The sequence below is a fragment of the Asparagus officinalis genome, chromosome 3 (assembly GCF_001876935.1).
Source record: "Asparagus officinalis chromosome 3, Aspof.V1, whole genome shotgun sequence".
NCBI lineage: Eukaryota > Viridiplantae > Streptophyta > Magnoliopsida > Asparagales > Asparagaceae > Asparagus > Asparagus officinalis.
The window spans coordinates 61,181,120-61,195,530 of NC_033796.1; the positions used below are offsets into that span (position 1 = coordinate 61,181,120).

Below are 14,411 nucleotides of genomic sequence, written 5' to 3' on the forward strand. Positions count from 1 at the left end.
TTGCATCTTAGGAAGTCTAATATTTGCAACTTCACTACAGGCAAAAGGAAGACTTGTAAATTCAGGAAGCATTATGCATTCTTACCCATTTTGTTGGAGATCTGAAACTCCACTCTTGTATAGGGCTATTCCGAGTTGGTAAGTTTTTATTGGTTGTGTTACACTATTACTTAAATTCAATTGGGTTTTAGATCTATGATCTTTTACAAGATGTAAACTTGTATATAATCAGAATTTATTTGTATGCACCAGTTATCTTTGTCTTAATAGTAATATGACACGTGAAAAAGTTTGTTGGTTATTAGTGTAATAATTCTTTATTTTCTTTTTCCCCTCTGGGATATAATATTGTATGCCTATTTCCTTGATTTGTTTCAGTAAGAATTGGTGTTTGGTGACATTTCGCCAAAAACCAGATATGTGCAGCTGCATACATCTATTTAATTAATATTCATGTGAACTGTGTGCATATTCCGAGTAAGACATTATGAGCTCTTAGTTATGATTTCTCATGACTTTACACCATAAGTTCTGCATCACCTTGTTCATAACTTTTTTTGTTCATAATTATTCATTCTTGCATGCCCTTTGATATACTTATGTCTCATCCTCGCTTTATCCCTTCTAGTTCACTACTCATCTTAACAGCAGTATGGAGAAGGTTTATTTAGTATATGATTTTTGCATTCACATTATCAGCTGTTTTCCACACCGTAATGTTATGTACATCCTTTTTACATTTAAACCTTCCTGTCTCAAGAGCATCAGCTGTATTTTCTATATTGAACTTAAGCAAAGATTTAACGTGCCTAATTTTCTGTAGAAGAGCTTAAACTTCTTCATTGTTCAACTGTTTTCTTTAAGTACAGTTATATCATGTACGCATCTTATGGAGAATTGCTGCAATTGCTTCTGACAACTTTGCTCTGTGCTGTTCAAAGCTTCACATATTTATTGAATTGTTTCTGGACTATCTGAAGGTTTGTGGCGGTTGAAAAGATTAAAGATAAATTGCTTGAGAGTAACAAACAGACGTACTGGGTTCCTGATTATGTTAAGGTTTGTTGTTTTTTCTTTTTATTTTTTTTCCTATCGTTCAAATTATTATTATGGATTGCTGGCTGTCTGTTAGTGCTAAATTTCGTTTAGTAAGTTATTGAGTTTTCATTTCTATACAAATTTGCATATATATTTTGATTTCGTCTTTAGATTTTGGGATGTTCAATTTTAATCTTATTTAATCTACGGTACACAATGTGTGTCCCCATGTTGAGTAACTGTATTGGTTCTTGACAGGAAAAGCGTTTTCACAATTGGCTTGAAAATGCTAGAGACTGGGCTGTGAGCAGAAGTAGGTTTTGGGGAACTCCTCTACCTGTATGGATTAGTGAGGATGGTGTGGAGAAAGTTGTAATTGATTCGATTGATAAACTTGAAAAGTTGTCTGGTGCAAAGGTACCTTCTTTCTTAATTCCTATTTTTCCGTCAATCATTTCTTGTTGTTTTCTCATCAGTATTGTTCTTCTGTTGTATATGTTTTATGTTTTCCTGAATCTTGCTTTGAGGTATCCTTTAAAAATTTTCTATCAGCCAAATGTTTGCTTTTGTTTTTCGTTTTTTAATTACATTGTTTTCTTTACAGATTGCATTAGGTGTGATATGAATTTGAATTTGATGTCAAGGCAGGTCGTTTTTCCTTATTTTGTTATTGGTTTGTGCAGGTTACTGATCTGCACCGTCATCACATTGATCATATCACTATTCCCTCTAATCGTGGTCCTGAATTTGGTATGCTTCGGCGTGTTGATGATGTAAGTTCTGCAGAGCACCTCTTATATTGCCGCTGGAATTGACTAATTGTAGAGTTAGTTCATCATATTTCAGAGCTAATAATCATCATCAGAGTAAAGACTTAGATGTATATTGATAGTATATTGTTATGAAAGTTTATCATTTTAGATGATTGAACTCTATACATATGTCCCTTTGTGAATAGTTATTTTACATATGTTACAAGGCCCGCATAACTCTTGCACATCTATTGATTATTTGAACCATTTACAAGGTAGTAGGACATGCCCGGCATATAGATGTTTGCTTTATTGAAGGCCTTGGCATCTTGTATCCTTTAATCAATCATTTAGCAGATGGTAATGTCAGAAATGAGACTTGTGTATTGTGTTCTTTCTGGAAGTGTAATTGCACTTAAAGCCATGTCGGTTTGTGCCTGCAAAAGTCCTTTGTTCAGAAATGTACTGGATGGCCTCAGGAACTATGAGTTGATGCCTTGATGGTATCAGGGGATTCTAAAGATGGTGACAACTTGAAATCCGCTGTAGATTTAAGAAATTTCAGCTCATGGAGAAAAGTGATATTCAGAAAAGACACAAAGGAAAATTTTGCAGATCTGAAGAAAGTAAACAGGAAGAAAAGGTGGCACTCACTGGAGATAGAAGAGAAGTTAAAAGGAAGAGGAGGGTGATCATACTGTTAGTATATCCTAATAAAAGTTCATTCATAATGAACACTATCCTGACTCCCTCTCTTTTTCCGCCTTTTATCAAACATATCCAACCATATCTTCACTTTCTTTCAAGTATTGAGAACTTATCAGGGTAAAACGAATACCTGCAAGAATATTTTCTTGATAAAGGAAAATTCAAGGAAAAATACAAGTGGCATATTTATCCTTACCGCCATTCTGTTCTCTTTGCATTAACTATCAAGATGTATGCCCAAATGCAGGTAATGGAACCCCTTAAAGTAAACTTTGGGATTATAAAAGTTAAATTTCTTTCTATACCTTATTGGTTCATAGTGGGCCAGCTCAATGTTCAGAAGTTTGAAAGTATTAAGGAGATATAATACAATCAATTGCATTTGTTGTGTTTGTTGCCATCAAATAAATATCAGTTTCCTTAATGTTCTCCCTCTTTGATATTGTTTCAGCTCCAAAATTGTTAACTGGTTTCCTAATATTGCATCTGCGTTGTCAAAATGAGGATGAGTCATTTGTTTGTATTCTTATATATCCTTGCACCAAGTAAACAAGATATATTCTATGTTTTGTAAAATGCATTTCTAGAGCTTAAATTTCTAACCATTTGAACGAACTGTGGTCTGGCCATGTTTGGGTTTATGATTAAAAACCAATTCTTTCAAGCTTTCCTAAAACAAGTACCATCAAATTCTTCCATGTGTGATATTACTTCATATCTGCATCAGTTCTTTTCCAGAATAACTTAGAAGATTCTGCTGCAGGTTTTTGATTGCTGGTTTGAGAGTGGCTCTATGCCATATGCTTATATTCACTATCCATTCGAGAACGTTGAACTCTTTGAGAAGAACTTTCCTGGACACTTTGTTGCCGAGGGCCTTGACCAAACTCGTGGATGGTTGGTTTCTTATCCTTTAGTATGTTCTAGATATTTATATGTTGTTTTTTCCTTTGTTTTTGCTATTAATCTTGGTCCTGTTCTATCGCATTACATCTTATGTACCTTTATTGAAACCTCTTAACTGTTAGGATATTTCATTTCAACAATTGAAGTGAGTTTTGATGGATGATATGAATGGTTCTTCGCTGCGGTTTCTTTATACATCTTTGTTTGTGTTGGCTTTCTGCTATTCGTGAGTCATTGCATTGGAAAGGGTCAAAATCGGGTTTGTTTGGACAGTTGATTTGTTAGCTAATTATTTAGTCTTGCTATCCCACATCCAATTTCAGCTGTTGGTGTTTACTTGTGGTCTTAGACCAAAGATGAAACAATGGTCTAAAAAGACAGTAATAAAGGTCAAGTAGTATAATTTGGAATTTTTATTCTTTTTTACTTTCTTCTGTTCTTGGTTGAATGTTTGGCTGGCTAGGAGCCTACAATGATTTTTGAGTACTAGGTAAGAGCGCAAGGTGGTCTTTGTTACCTAAGAGGTGCCCATTTGGGATGATTTATCTTTTGATTAATATACGTCTAGGTAATCTGATCCTTATTTTATTTTTACTGAATGAGAAACCTATATTTATTTCCCATCCTGTTGGTGCAAAAATATTCTATTGTTATGAATTAGAGTTCGATGTTCAGAACTACTGGTTATAAGAACTTTTGTGTTCAACAAGCGAGTGCTTGTTTACCTTGAGGGCAGATTTGTTAGCCCATGGTTTTGAGGGGCAGAAAGTGTGAAGTCTCTCTCTCTCTATGTGTGTGTCTATATTATATATATATATAATATATATATATATATATATATATATATGATATATATATATAATATATATATATATAATATTTATATATATATATATATATAAGATATATATATATATATACTATATATATGAGATAATGCGGTAATTTCCTTGATAAGGCGGCATTTCCTTCTTGACAATGCCATGTGGCCCACATGTGCAAATCTACTCTCTCCTACTTTATTCTCTTCTCCTTCACATGCGTGCGGGATCTGCGTGCCTCACATCATTGTCAAGGCAGGAAATCCCCTCACTTGTCCAAGGATACCCATTAATATCTCTCTCTCTCTCTCTCTCTAATATATATTATATATATATATATATATATATATATATAAAACCCTTTTTTATAAATAACCAATTTGGCATGTTGAATCTATTAAACCTTTGCCTGTGGATGCTAAAAAAATTTATATTTACCCTTTCTATCTATTGCAGCCTGTGAAATTCTGAATTCTATATTTTAAACAATTTTGTGTATCCTTTTATCATCTCTGGTTTCTGTCTGGAGAACTAGAGTAAAAGCTACTTCTGTGCTAAAAAAACTGAAAGGCTCAGGTGGCCAGCCTCTAGAGTGTATGCTGCAACTTGTTTTAGCGGTGCTTTAATGTTTAATAAATGCTAAATTGCTTAAATTTTGTTTTATATGCAAGGTAAACCTTTCAAATCCTAATCAAAATTTAATCCCAGCTCTTTTTTCCGCCATCTCTCTGTTGTAACTCTCAATTTCTCTTCTGCTCTTCCTGCCTTTGAACCTTTTAACTTATTGGCCCTACTTCATCCATTATCATCATTTTCGTGTCATCTTAACATTGACAGACATAAATTTAAGAATGAAACAGAGATCTAAGACAAATAGGCTTCTCATATGTGCTTGTCTGTCATTATATCCGTGCATCATGATATCCATGCAGGCAAGTACTGTCAATAGTTTAGTAAAGGATGGAACCTGGTAGAAGAGGATAGCAGAGGAAGTCTATTTGCCTTGATAATGTTTCTGCAGGTGTACAGTTTGCACTACTTTAGTCATAGAAGCAGCTGCTCTTTAATGTGGAGTTAAGACTATAACCCGTCTTCTTCCTGCACTTGTCTTACTTCTCTTAGATCATCTAACAGTAGGAACCTCGTGCACTACCCTGCCTTTCCTCTCTAGGAAAAGTGATATATAATTAAAAGTAATTCCTTTTCCTGCTCATGGCATTTTGAGCATAGAAGATCATGATTGTGCGAGTTGTATGTTGAGCACACAGCATGCATGTGTGTTTTTCTTCTTTCTTTGCAGGAGCATTTTGTGTTTTTTCTTTATGCTTATGTTGTTCTTTTTTGGTCGGTGGAGGAATGAAGGACTTGTGGCAAAAAATTTATGCTGAAGTCAAGTTAACGGTGGAAAACATTAAGTTAGATAAATGTATCAAATACAACTGTGGGTATACAAGTGAAAAGTTGGTGAAACTCTTGAGGTATTCAAGTGCTAATTAGCCAAAAATATTTAACACGGTTCTGGGTTTTTGCTCAATATTTTAAAGCAATAACATAAGCATTGATAGAGGATATTGAGCTCAGTTGTACGTAAGCATTTTGCAGAAAAAGGTTCCATGAAAAGAGCTTTAGCAACAGAACAGGAGAGGAAAGTAAATTCCTAAACTGCAAGTGTTCTCTTTTTAAGCAAAACATTTATTCAGTTCAATTGCTAATTTAAGTAAAACAAGATATAATATTTAACCCATATTGTTTTTGCCCCCTTCAAGGCATTACACCCCTTTATTAATCTACAAAACAGGTATCAGGCAATGTGGTTACCGCGAAAGCGATTTACTTCCACTATAGTTGCCTCCATATTGTCATAGATGAACTACAGAAGATAGGCAAAGGTATAGATCACCTTATGTGGTATCAGTTGGAACAACTTTTGAGGACGATCTAGCCTTATAGGTTCTAGCTTATGTGGTATCAGTTGGAACAACTTTTGTGCAGTGCAGATTATGCTGTTATCTCAGTTGTACTTGTTTTTTATATTATAAAGATTACTGCTACTATATATTCATTTTATTTTTTGTCTTTTTTTCAGGCAATTCTAGCAAATTATCACCTAAATGTTGAGCTAATGACAACCATATTTGCCAACTTAAAAAATTGAAATTATTCTTCTTTTGGCCTCCAAATTTAAAACATTCTTCTACATATGTGAATATATTCATTAACACAAATTATTGTCATCACTATGTCGATGATTCATTTGATTTTGCTGGGCTGTCGTGTTGTTTGGTTAATCAATATCGTACAATAAAATGTTTATATTACATTGGTTATTAGATACTATTGCACTGGTGTACTGAAATAATGGAACTGAATAAGTAATGCTATGGCATTCTTTAGTAGCGTAGTTGAAATAAAAAATCAGAAGCTTTGGCTTTTTGTAATATTTTTATGATAGTCATTTTTCAATTGTGTGGGTTTTGCAGGTTTTACACTCTTATGGTGCTCTCTACGGCTTTGTTTGGAAAACCTGCCTTCAGGAATCTGATCTGTAATGGTCTTGTCCTGGCTGAGGATGGGAAAAAAATGAGCAAAAGGTTGAAGAACTATCCCTCACCTATGGAAGTTATAGGTGAATATGGTGCTGTAAGTTGCCATTAGATGCTAAGCCATTCTTTTTGTGACTAGAAATTTAACGAGATTAGCTCCATACAGATTAGCATCTGCTTGTATTTCTACTCTCCTGATGTGATTGTAAAGTAGAATGCCATGATTACTATTTTCCAATTGATGTTTTTTCATTTATGCTTATAGATGTTAGTTTTGCAGTCAGTTTTTTTCTTAAACCCCTGCGAAAACCATCATTAAACTCATAGCCTTTGGTATGTCATGTGTGGTTGTTTGCAAACAAGTTGGGTTAAGGAATAATATTGAGGAAGAACAAAGAGACATAATCCATTCGTCTCCCCTGATCTTTACCAGTAGGAGAAGATACTGTCAACCTGGAGCCTGATTTTGTTAGACTCATGGTTTCCATTAGGAAAAAAAAATATAGGAAAGTTAAGTTAATTTTTGGACTGAAAATATGGCAAGCAAATGTTAACTCTTTTCCTCACATGGCTCTTCAAACCACATGGGAAAACTCCAGCAGAAACATGTTTTACTAGGAAAGGCAGCATAAATTTGTATGATCAAAGAAAGCTTTAATTTGTCAACCCCAAACTTTAAGGACATCTTGAAACATAGTGATGTGACACGCATAATCGCTTTCATGCGAAAGGTTATCAATACATAAAGCATAGTTGATAGTTTCTCTGCTCTTTGGCTTCTGCTAAACAAGACAAATCAATTCCTTTTATTTCTTTCTGTTGCTATCGTCTTCAAAAAGATCTGGCCTTGTGCTCTCTTGGCATTTTGCAATCGTGGTCCATAATATACACATACTAGAGGATCAAATTTTATATACTCTAATCCTGACCTCATGGTATTTCAGCCTGCTTGATTTATCTTTCATTTGTGTTGTGCAGGATGCATTGCGATTATATCTAATTAATTCACCTGTTGTGCGTGCGGAATCTCTGAGGTTCAAGAAAGATGGTGTATATGGTGTTGTGAGTGTCGTTTTACCTTCTTTGATTATTATTTGGCTTCTATTGAATTATATATTCATGCCTTCTTTTTTATGATGCATTACGTCTTGGTTTATATTTTTTCAAAAATATGAACAAGGAATACATTTCTTGCTTGACTATGTTGAAATGGCCTTAATGATCTTATGTTCATGCAGATCAAAGATGTCTTCCTTCCCTGGTATAATGCCTATAGATTCCTTGTTCAAAATGCAAAAAGACTTGAGATTGAGGGCTCTGCACCATTTATACCTATTGACCGCCAAGCTCTCCAACTCTCTTCAAATGTTCTTGACCAATGGATTAACTCTGCTACTGGAAGCCTTGTTCGCTTTGTTCGCCAGGAGATGGAGGCATATCGATTATACACGGTTGAATTATTTACCTTTGAATTGAAATGTTTTCTTTATGCATAATATACATTTATGAGAAGCTCTATTTTTTTCCTTTCCCCTTTTGTAGGTGGTACCGTATCTTTTGAAATTTATTGACAACCTTACAAATATATATGTGAGGTTCAACCGCAAGAGACTGAAGGGACGTACTGGGGAAGAAGACTGTAGAACATCACTCTCAACACTTTACCATGTATGGACTTTCAATCATTAGTTTCTTATGCATTGTTATAATGGTTTTATCAGCAGCCGATATGTTTGATTGGTGCACATTATATTTTCTTGTTATGTTTTATGGTATATACTGATGCTCAAATCTGAACACTAGGATAACATTTATGTCATTTTTCTGAAGTTCAACTCAAGAACATATATGTATAACGTAGGATGTACTTGTAGATCTCTGTGTAAGTCATTTACTTTATTTCGTGTTTGGTACATTTTAAGAGTCTCGGAGCATTTAATGCGCATCTTAAGCAGTCTTGAAATATTTGGCTCGAAGAGTCATAATTAGGGATGCAGATCAGTTCGAATACACCCTAATTGATCTGAAACTGTATTCGAATGGATGCGGATTCAGATATTAAAATCCAAAACCGTTTGCGTACGGATCTGGATGCCGATGCAACAAAGAGGCGGATATGCAATTGGATACAGTTTTGATAGAAAAAGTCTGATCCTAATTCGGATATCCGAGTATTTAATGAGAAATTTGACATGCAACTTTCACCACATGATTCTGTCGCGTATGGAGCCCGATTCCCAAGTAGGCAAGTGCCATTTCCTAAAGGCACAATTTTTTTTCGAAAACTTAATTTCTTCCTTAGAGAAAATCTGAAAACTGCTGGTGTTCTCCTCCTTTGGCGCTGTCTTCCTCCTATGCATCCTCCCTTCTATGGCGGTTTCCTCTTCCTCTAGAGGCAGTGTATATTCTTCTGAAGACGGTGAATTTCTTTGGAAATCATGAATTTTCTTATCAAAATAAGAAATGCTGCGGACCATTCACTTCACGAATCATGAAATTTTCTCTTGCCTCTTTTCTTTCTAACTTTGTTTTGTTTTTACTTACCGGACTTTTGTGCATGTGTTGTGTTATGGAAGTCTTTTGTATAACAGTCTTTAGTATAACATAACACAACATTTAAAAATTACACGTGCAATATCATGTTCCATGTTTTGATGTTTTAGTTAACAATGTATCTTTTGGTCTATTCAGTAACAGTATACAACAATACTACCAAGTCTTAGTCAAAAATTTCTTTTTCTCATGATTATTTTTACTTTTTACACTTTTATATCAATTTTCTAAGATATCTTTATGTCAAAATAGAAATATTTTATTTTGTGTTTATATTTGAACAATTTCTGTTTTATATGTATATCTGGATCATATCCGTATCCATATTTGTCATATCCGTACGCATGGGTTTGGATTGCAACATATATGGTTATGACTTTTTCTTACTGAAGTATATCTATACCCGTATCCATAACTACCAAGTAGATATGGATATGGTAAGCGTCATATCCGATCCAAATCCGAGCTGTTTGCACCCCACATCTAAAGCAGTCCTGTTGCCTTGGCCCTTGACTTCACCTTTCGGCATTGAAAAATTGTGCTGATAACTATGTTGTGTTTTAGGTATTTGCGAACCATGTTGTGGTTCAGGTGTCTATGTACCCATAATACTGTGGCTCAAGGCTAGCAAATGGAGTCTGAGGCGGCGCCAGTGGAGATAATTGAAGTCATTCTTCTCGTGAAAGTGACAGTATTAGGCCTAGAACTAGGAGGAAGTGACGTTATTAGGAGCTGTTTGGTTTGTTCAATTTATGGAATACACATGGAAAACAAAGAGAGAACAAAAAGTGCACTACGTGTCAAAATAGGATTGCTAATTTCCTATTCTATTGTTTGTTTCAAGAAAAATTTCAAGAAATGGTTTCTGTAAAGTGGGGAAAACACCCATTTCTAAGAAAAGCCAAATCCTCCTTGTTTTTGTAGAGGATTTGGGCTAGAAAGCTGACAAATTAACACCACCTGAGCATTTCCCCTCCCTCTCTCCTTTTCTAGTTTTGTTTTCCTATTTTTTTTTTAGTAAATGAACCAAACAGCAGATTATAAACAACCGCCCTACAATTGCTTTCCTCCTTGTCATGCCGAAACAAACAGTAGATTAACATGTCCAATAAATGTATGGAAACCAACGGAAAAGATTTCTTGCACCAGATTCCTTTTACTACATTTTCAGGAATTGAACCAAAAATAGCCTCTTAGCCTAGAACTAGGGGGAGCAACCTCATGACTACTTATATCAGTATAATATGCAGCTGATGAGTAAGGTGTACTGCCATTGGTATTAGTGCAGTCTGAAGATGATGAATAAGGGTCCATTCTATTATGCAGAATTGTGAAGAACTGAATATAAACTGAAAGAGTAAAGAGAACTTTACAGAGGCGAAGAGAGTATGGAGAGCTTTTACAATTGTTGCTGTTGTAAGCTTGAAGGAACCTTATAAGCTTGTAGAGAGTAGACAACATTCACATCTAAGCATGGGGGAGAGACGAGTTGTGAGAATGAGCTTCGCATAGTTGAAGATATTGTGAATTGGAGTGAAGTGAGGGGTTTATGCGATATTTATAGGAGAAAATGGGTGTAGGGTTTAAATAAAATCAACCTATTTCACAGACGTCGCTGAACGGCCAAAACACTGGCTGTATCGTGCCATGACAGCCGGGTCCAAGCATGCAGACACATTTTTTTGGGCGAGAAACAAACAGCCCATGCCCCTGCCAACCCTTGAACAGTGTCGATGCGGGATTCATGCTGCTGGCATAGGATGGCTTGTTCGCATGACACACCACCCATGCCAAATATGAAACACCCTCTTTGTTGGTTTTCTTTCGCATGTTTGTCTCTTCAATATCTTATTGGTGATGTTACATTTATGAATTATATTTACTCATTCACATTATTGACTACAGGTGCTCTTAACCACCTGCATTGCAATGGCTCCATTTACACCATTCTTCACAGAGGCTCTCTATCAAAATTTAAGAAAGGCTTTTCATTCATCTGAGGAAAGCATTCACTACTGTAGTTTCCCTTCTGCTACTGGGAAGGTGCTTACAATTTATAAACTTCAATGAATCAAACTATAACCAATTGATACTTTCGTTTGTCCTTTATATTAAAATGGTGATGGTTAATGTTTTCAGATAGAGGAGCGCATTGAACAAAGTGTTACTAGGATGATGACTGTCATTGATCTTGCTCGCAATATCCGAGAGCGTCATAATAAGCCTCTCAAAACGCCACTTAAGTATGCTCCTCACACATTGTAGAGTATCTGATTGTCCATTTTTGTTGTTCCTTATAGCTGTTTCTGTTTGCAACTTCAGGGAGATGATTGTTGTCCATCCTGACGCTGGCTTTCTTGAGGACATTGCCGGAAAACTAAAAGAGGTTAAATTCTATTACACTATGGTTTTAATCCATATAGTTAATTTGATCAATCTTCTATTATGGTCCAATTAGTATATTTGGTATAAAGAAATTTGATACGAAACATCGTCTGTTTATTCACTTTGTCTATCAGATAAAATGTTTTTGGCAAAGCATATCTCGAACAGATCAGCTGTCAATCAACATTTGTCGAGTATTTTGATATGTTCACCATATTTAACTTCTCATTTGGTTCCAGTGACTGATAATGTTTTATGTTTCGTCTATTTACTTTTTCTGTTGTTTTTCTGTATTTTTTTTCCATTTTCAGTATCGATTTTGAACTTTCAGCACCGCTGACATTCTCTTGCCTGTGACCTTATAAGCTTCTCTCTGATGCAGTATGTGATGGAGGAACTTAATGTAAAATCAGTGGTTCCATGCAGTGATCTATTAAAGTACGCGTCTCTGCGTGCCGAGCCTGATTTTAGGTATATTCTGAATGCCCTGTGCTAGACCTAATATTATTCTTGTATTTGTTTATACCTTTTCCCCCCCTTTTGTCTTAGTGTACTTGGTAAAAGATTGGGAAAGGCTATGGGATTAGTTGCCAAGGAGGTCAAAGCTATGTCACAAGCTGACATCTTAGCTTTTGAGAAGTCTGGTGAAGTTACCTTTTCTGGGAACTGTTTGAAGTCAACTGATATCAAGGTTCGGCCTCAGTACTTCAATCGTAATCCAATGGCCTTTTTTGTAGTGATATGCATTGATAGTGCAGTTTAATGGTGAATTAACTTTTTTCCCTTTAAGCCTTCAAAATTAACGTTCTTTCATTCACGAGTTCGTTCCTAAAAAACATATGGTTGTCTGAGTTGGATTTCTTGCTCACGATTACAATATTTTTTATGTTCAGATAAAAATATGTCTCTGAAGTCAATACTTAGATTTGTCTAGCACTTACCAGATTAAATGGCCTGCATGATTTTGACTGGTTATTAATCATCCATATCCTTATTATCAATGCATTACTCAATCAAAGTTGGGTCAGTTAGAGCATGTAAAGCTCCAGAATATAATTGACCTGTATGACCCACTATCATTGTGATGATATTTTGTCGTGTGGTCGTGCCAATTTCTTGGCAAGATAGCTATTAGTAAGAGGAGGTCCTTGCATAGGAACTTAGAGCAGGTCCTTCCATAGAAACTTGATGGCCAGTTGGCAAGAAGTTAACCTACCATTCTCGTCATAATGTTTAGGCTAAGGAATTGATGGTCCACTCCTAAAGCTATCTGTAGAAAAAAGCTTATATTGATTATATTATTTAAAAATAATATTTATTTCACGAACAGTTGATGAATGGTTAAGGGGATTAAGGTTCCATTAGCTTTTTTTACTCAAGCATGTGAAGGCATATGATCATGATGAATGCATTGAATGGTATTTCCTAAGATTGTCTCTCTTAGGAATACCTTTCCTATATTATATAAAAAATGTTCCTAAGGTAAATCCTAGGTAACTCTTTGAAGCAAAATTAAATCGCAGTCCATCTCAACTGATGATTGGCATTATTCATTGTGATCCCACGGCCTAAGTGGTCATGTATAATAGTTCAACTACTTGAGGAGGGAAAACTTTTAATTTAGAATTTTAGAAAAGACTATAATCCACATGCTACCCAACATTGATTATTCAAGTTTTAAGTCTTTAAGGCGCAAATCCAAATTTACACCAACACTACTAGTTAAGCAAGTTTTAGGATTTAAAGGTTCCTACCACCTTAAGACTAGAATGTTTGGTCAAGAGGATCAAGTTTCCATGAGTGTTTTGTACACAAGCAGTTTATGGCACATGATCATTACACAGTATCTCCTTAGATGCCTCTCTTAGAATGCCTTCCTATGTCATTAAAAAAAATTGTTCTCTAAGATGACATCATTAAATAACTGTCTGGAGTAAAATCAAGCCATAATCCATCTCAGTATATGATTGGGCCATTGTCATTGTTAACTGTGATCTTCATGGCCTACATGTTCATTTATAATTGTTCAACTGCTTAAGTTGTAAAAGAAAAAAAGGTAAATTTAAAGTTTTAAAAAAGCCTAGCGTGAACATGTTACCCAACATCAATTCTTCAACTATTTAAGTCTTTCAAGTGGAGTTTAGTGTCAGAGCTTTAACTATAAGCTTAAGACTAGAATGATCGTTTGTGTCTGGACAACATTCTCAGCCCCATTGTCTTATAGCTCCTCATTGGAATGTTGACAGTCTTAATGTCATTGAAAGCATTATGGAATTGATAAACATTGTTCCACAGGGAGCTTTCACCACTAAGTTGATCAACATTGGAGATTGCTATCGCCCTCCCTTCTGGCTGATATCAAATTGCTTGTGCACTTGCTTAGTAGATGAGCTCTCAAATAACAATAGGTGCAGCAAGCTTTGACCAAAAGTATCTAACAAATTTCAAAATTATCCCCACGCTCTGAAAGCGTGCTGCAGTAAATGCAAGCCCACTTGATATCAAAAGCTACCAATAGCTTGGTGAATCTTGTCATTGCATTGTCACTGCGTGTTTGCCCAAACTTTTCTCCTGCCATTCCTTTTCCACTTCATATTCAACCGTGACAAGCATATATAGGGCCTTTTTTTTCCTTCTTCTCCATAAACATGTAGCTGGTTTCCCTTGATGACAGTGAACACACTTACTACAAGCGGATGTTTTTT

General features: G+C 35.3%; 1 protein-coding gene across 1 annotated transcript in view; it reads left to right on the forward strand.

The window, feature by feature from the left end:
• Window positions 1-14,411, forward strand: part of LOC109834225 (isoleucine--tRNA ligase, cytoplasmic) — a 41,062-nt gene that overhangs the window by 10,822 nt on the left and 15,829 nt on the right. The window contains exons 7-20 of the mRNA XM_020402204.1: window positions 41-138; window positions 981-1,059; window positions 1,297-1,455; window positions 1,722-1,811; window positions 3,262-3,395; window positions 6,706-6,865; window positions 7,747-7,830; window positions 8,007-8,219; window positions 8,311-8,436; window positions 11,227-11,364; window positions 11,461-11,564; window positions 11,644-11,707; window positions 12,089-12,177; window positions 12,256-12,397. Of these exons, the coding sequence (XP_020257793.1) occupies window positions 41-138; window positions 981-1,059; window positions 1,297-1,455; window positions 1,722-1,811; window positions 3,262-3,395; window positions 6,706-6,865; window positions 7,747-7,830; window positions 8,007-8,219; window positions 8,311-8,436; window positions 11,227-11,364; window positions 11,461-11,564; window positions 11,644-11,707; window positions 12,089-12,177; window positions 12,256-12,397 (1,680 nt within the window). The remainder of the gene's footprint in view (window positions 1-40; window positions 139-980; window positions 1,060-1,296; window positions 1,456-1,721; window positions 1,812-3,261; window positions 3,396-6,705; window positions 6,866-7,746; window positions 7,831-8,006; window positions 8,220-8,310; window positions 8,437-11,226; window positions 11,365-11,460; window positions 11,565-11,643; window positions 11,708-12,088; window positions 12,178-12,255; window positions 12,398-14,411) is intronic.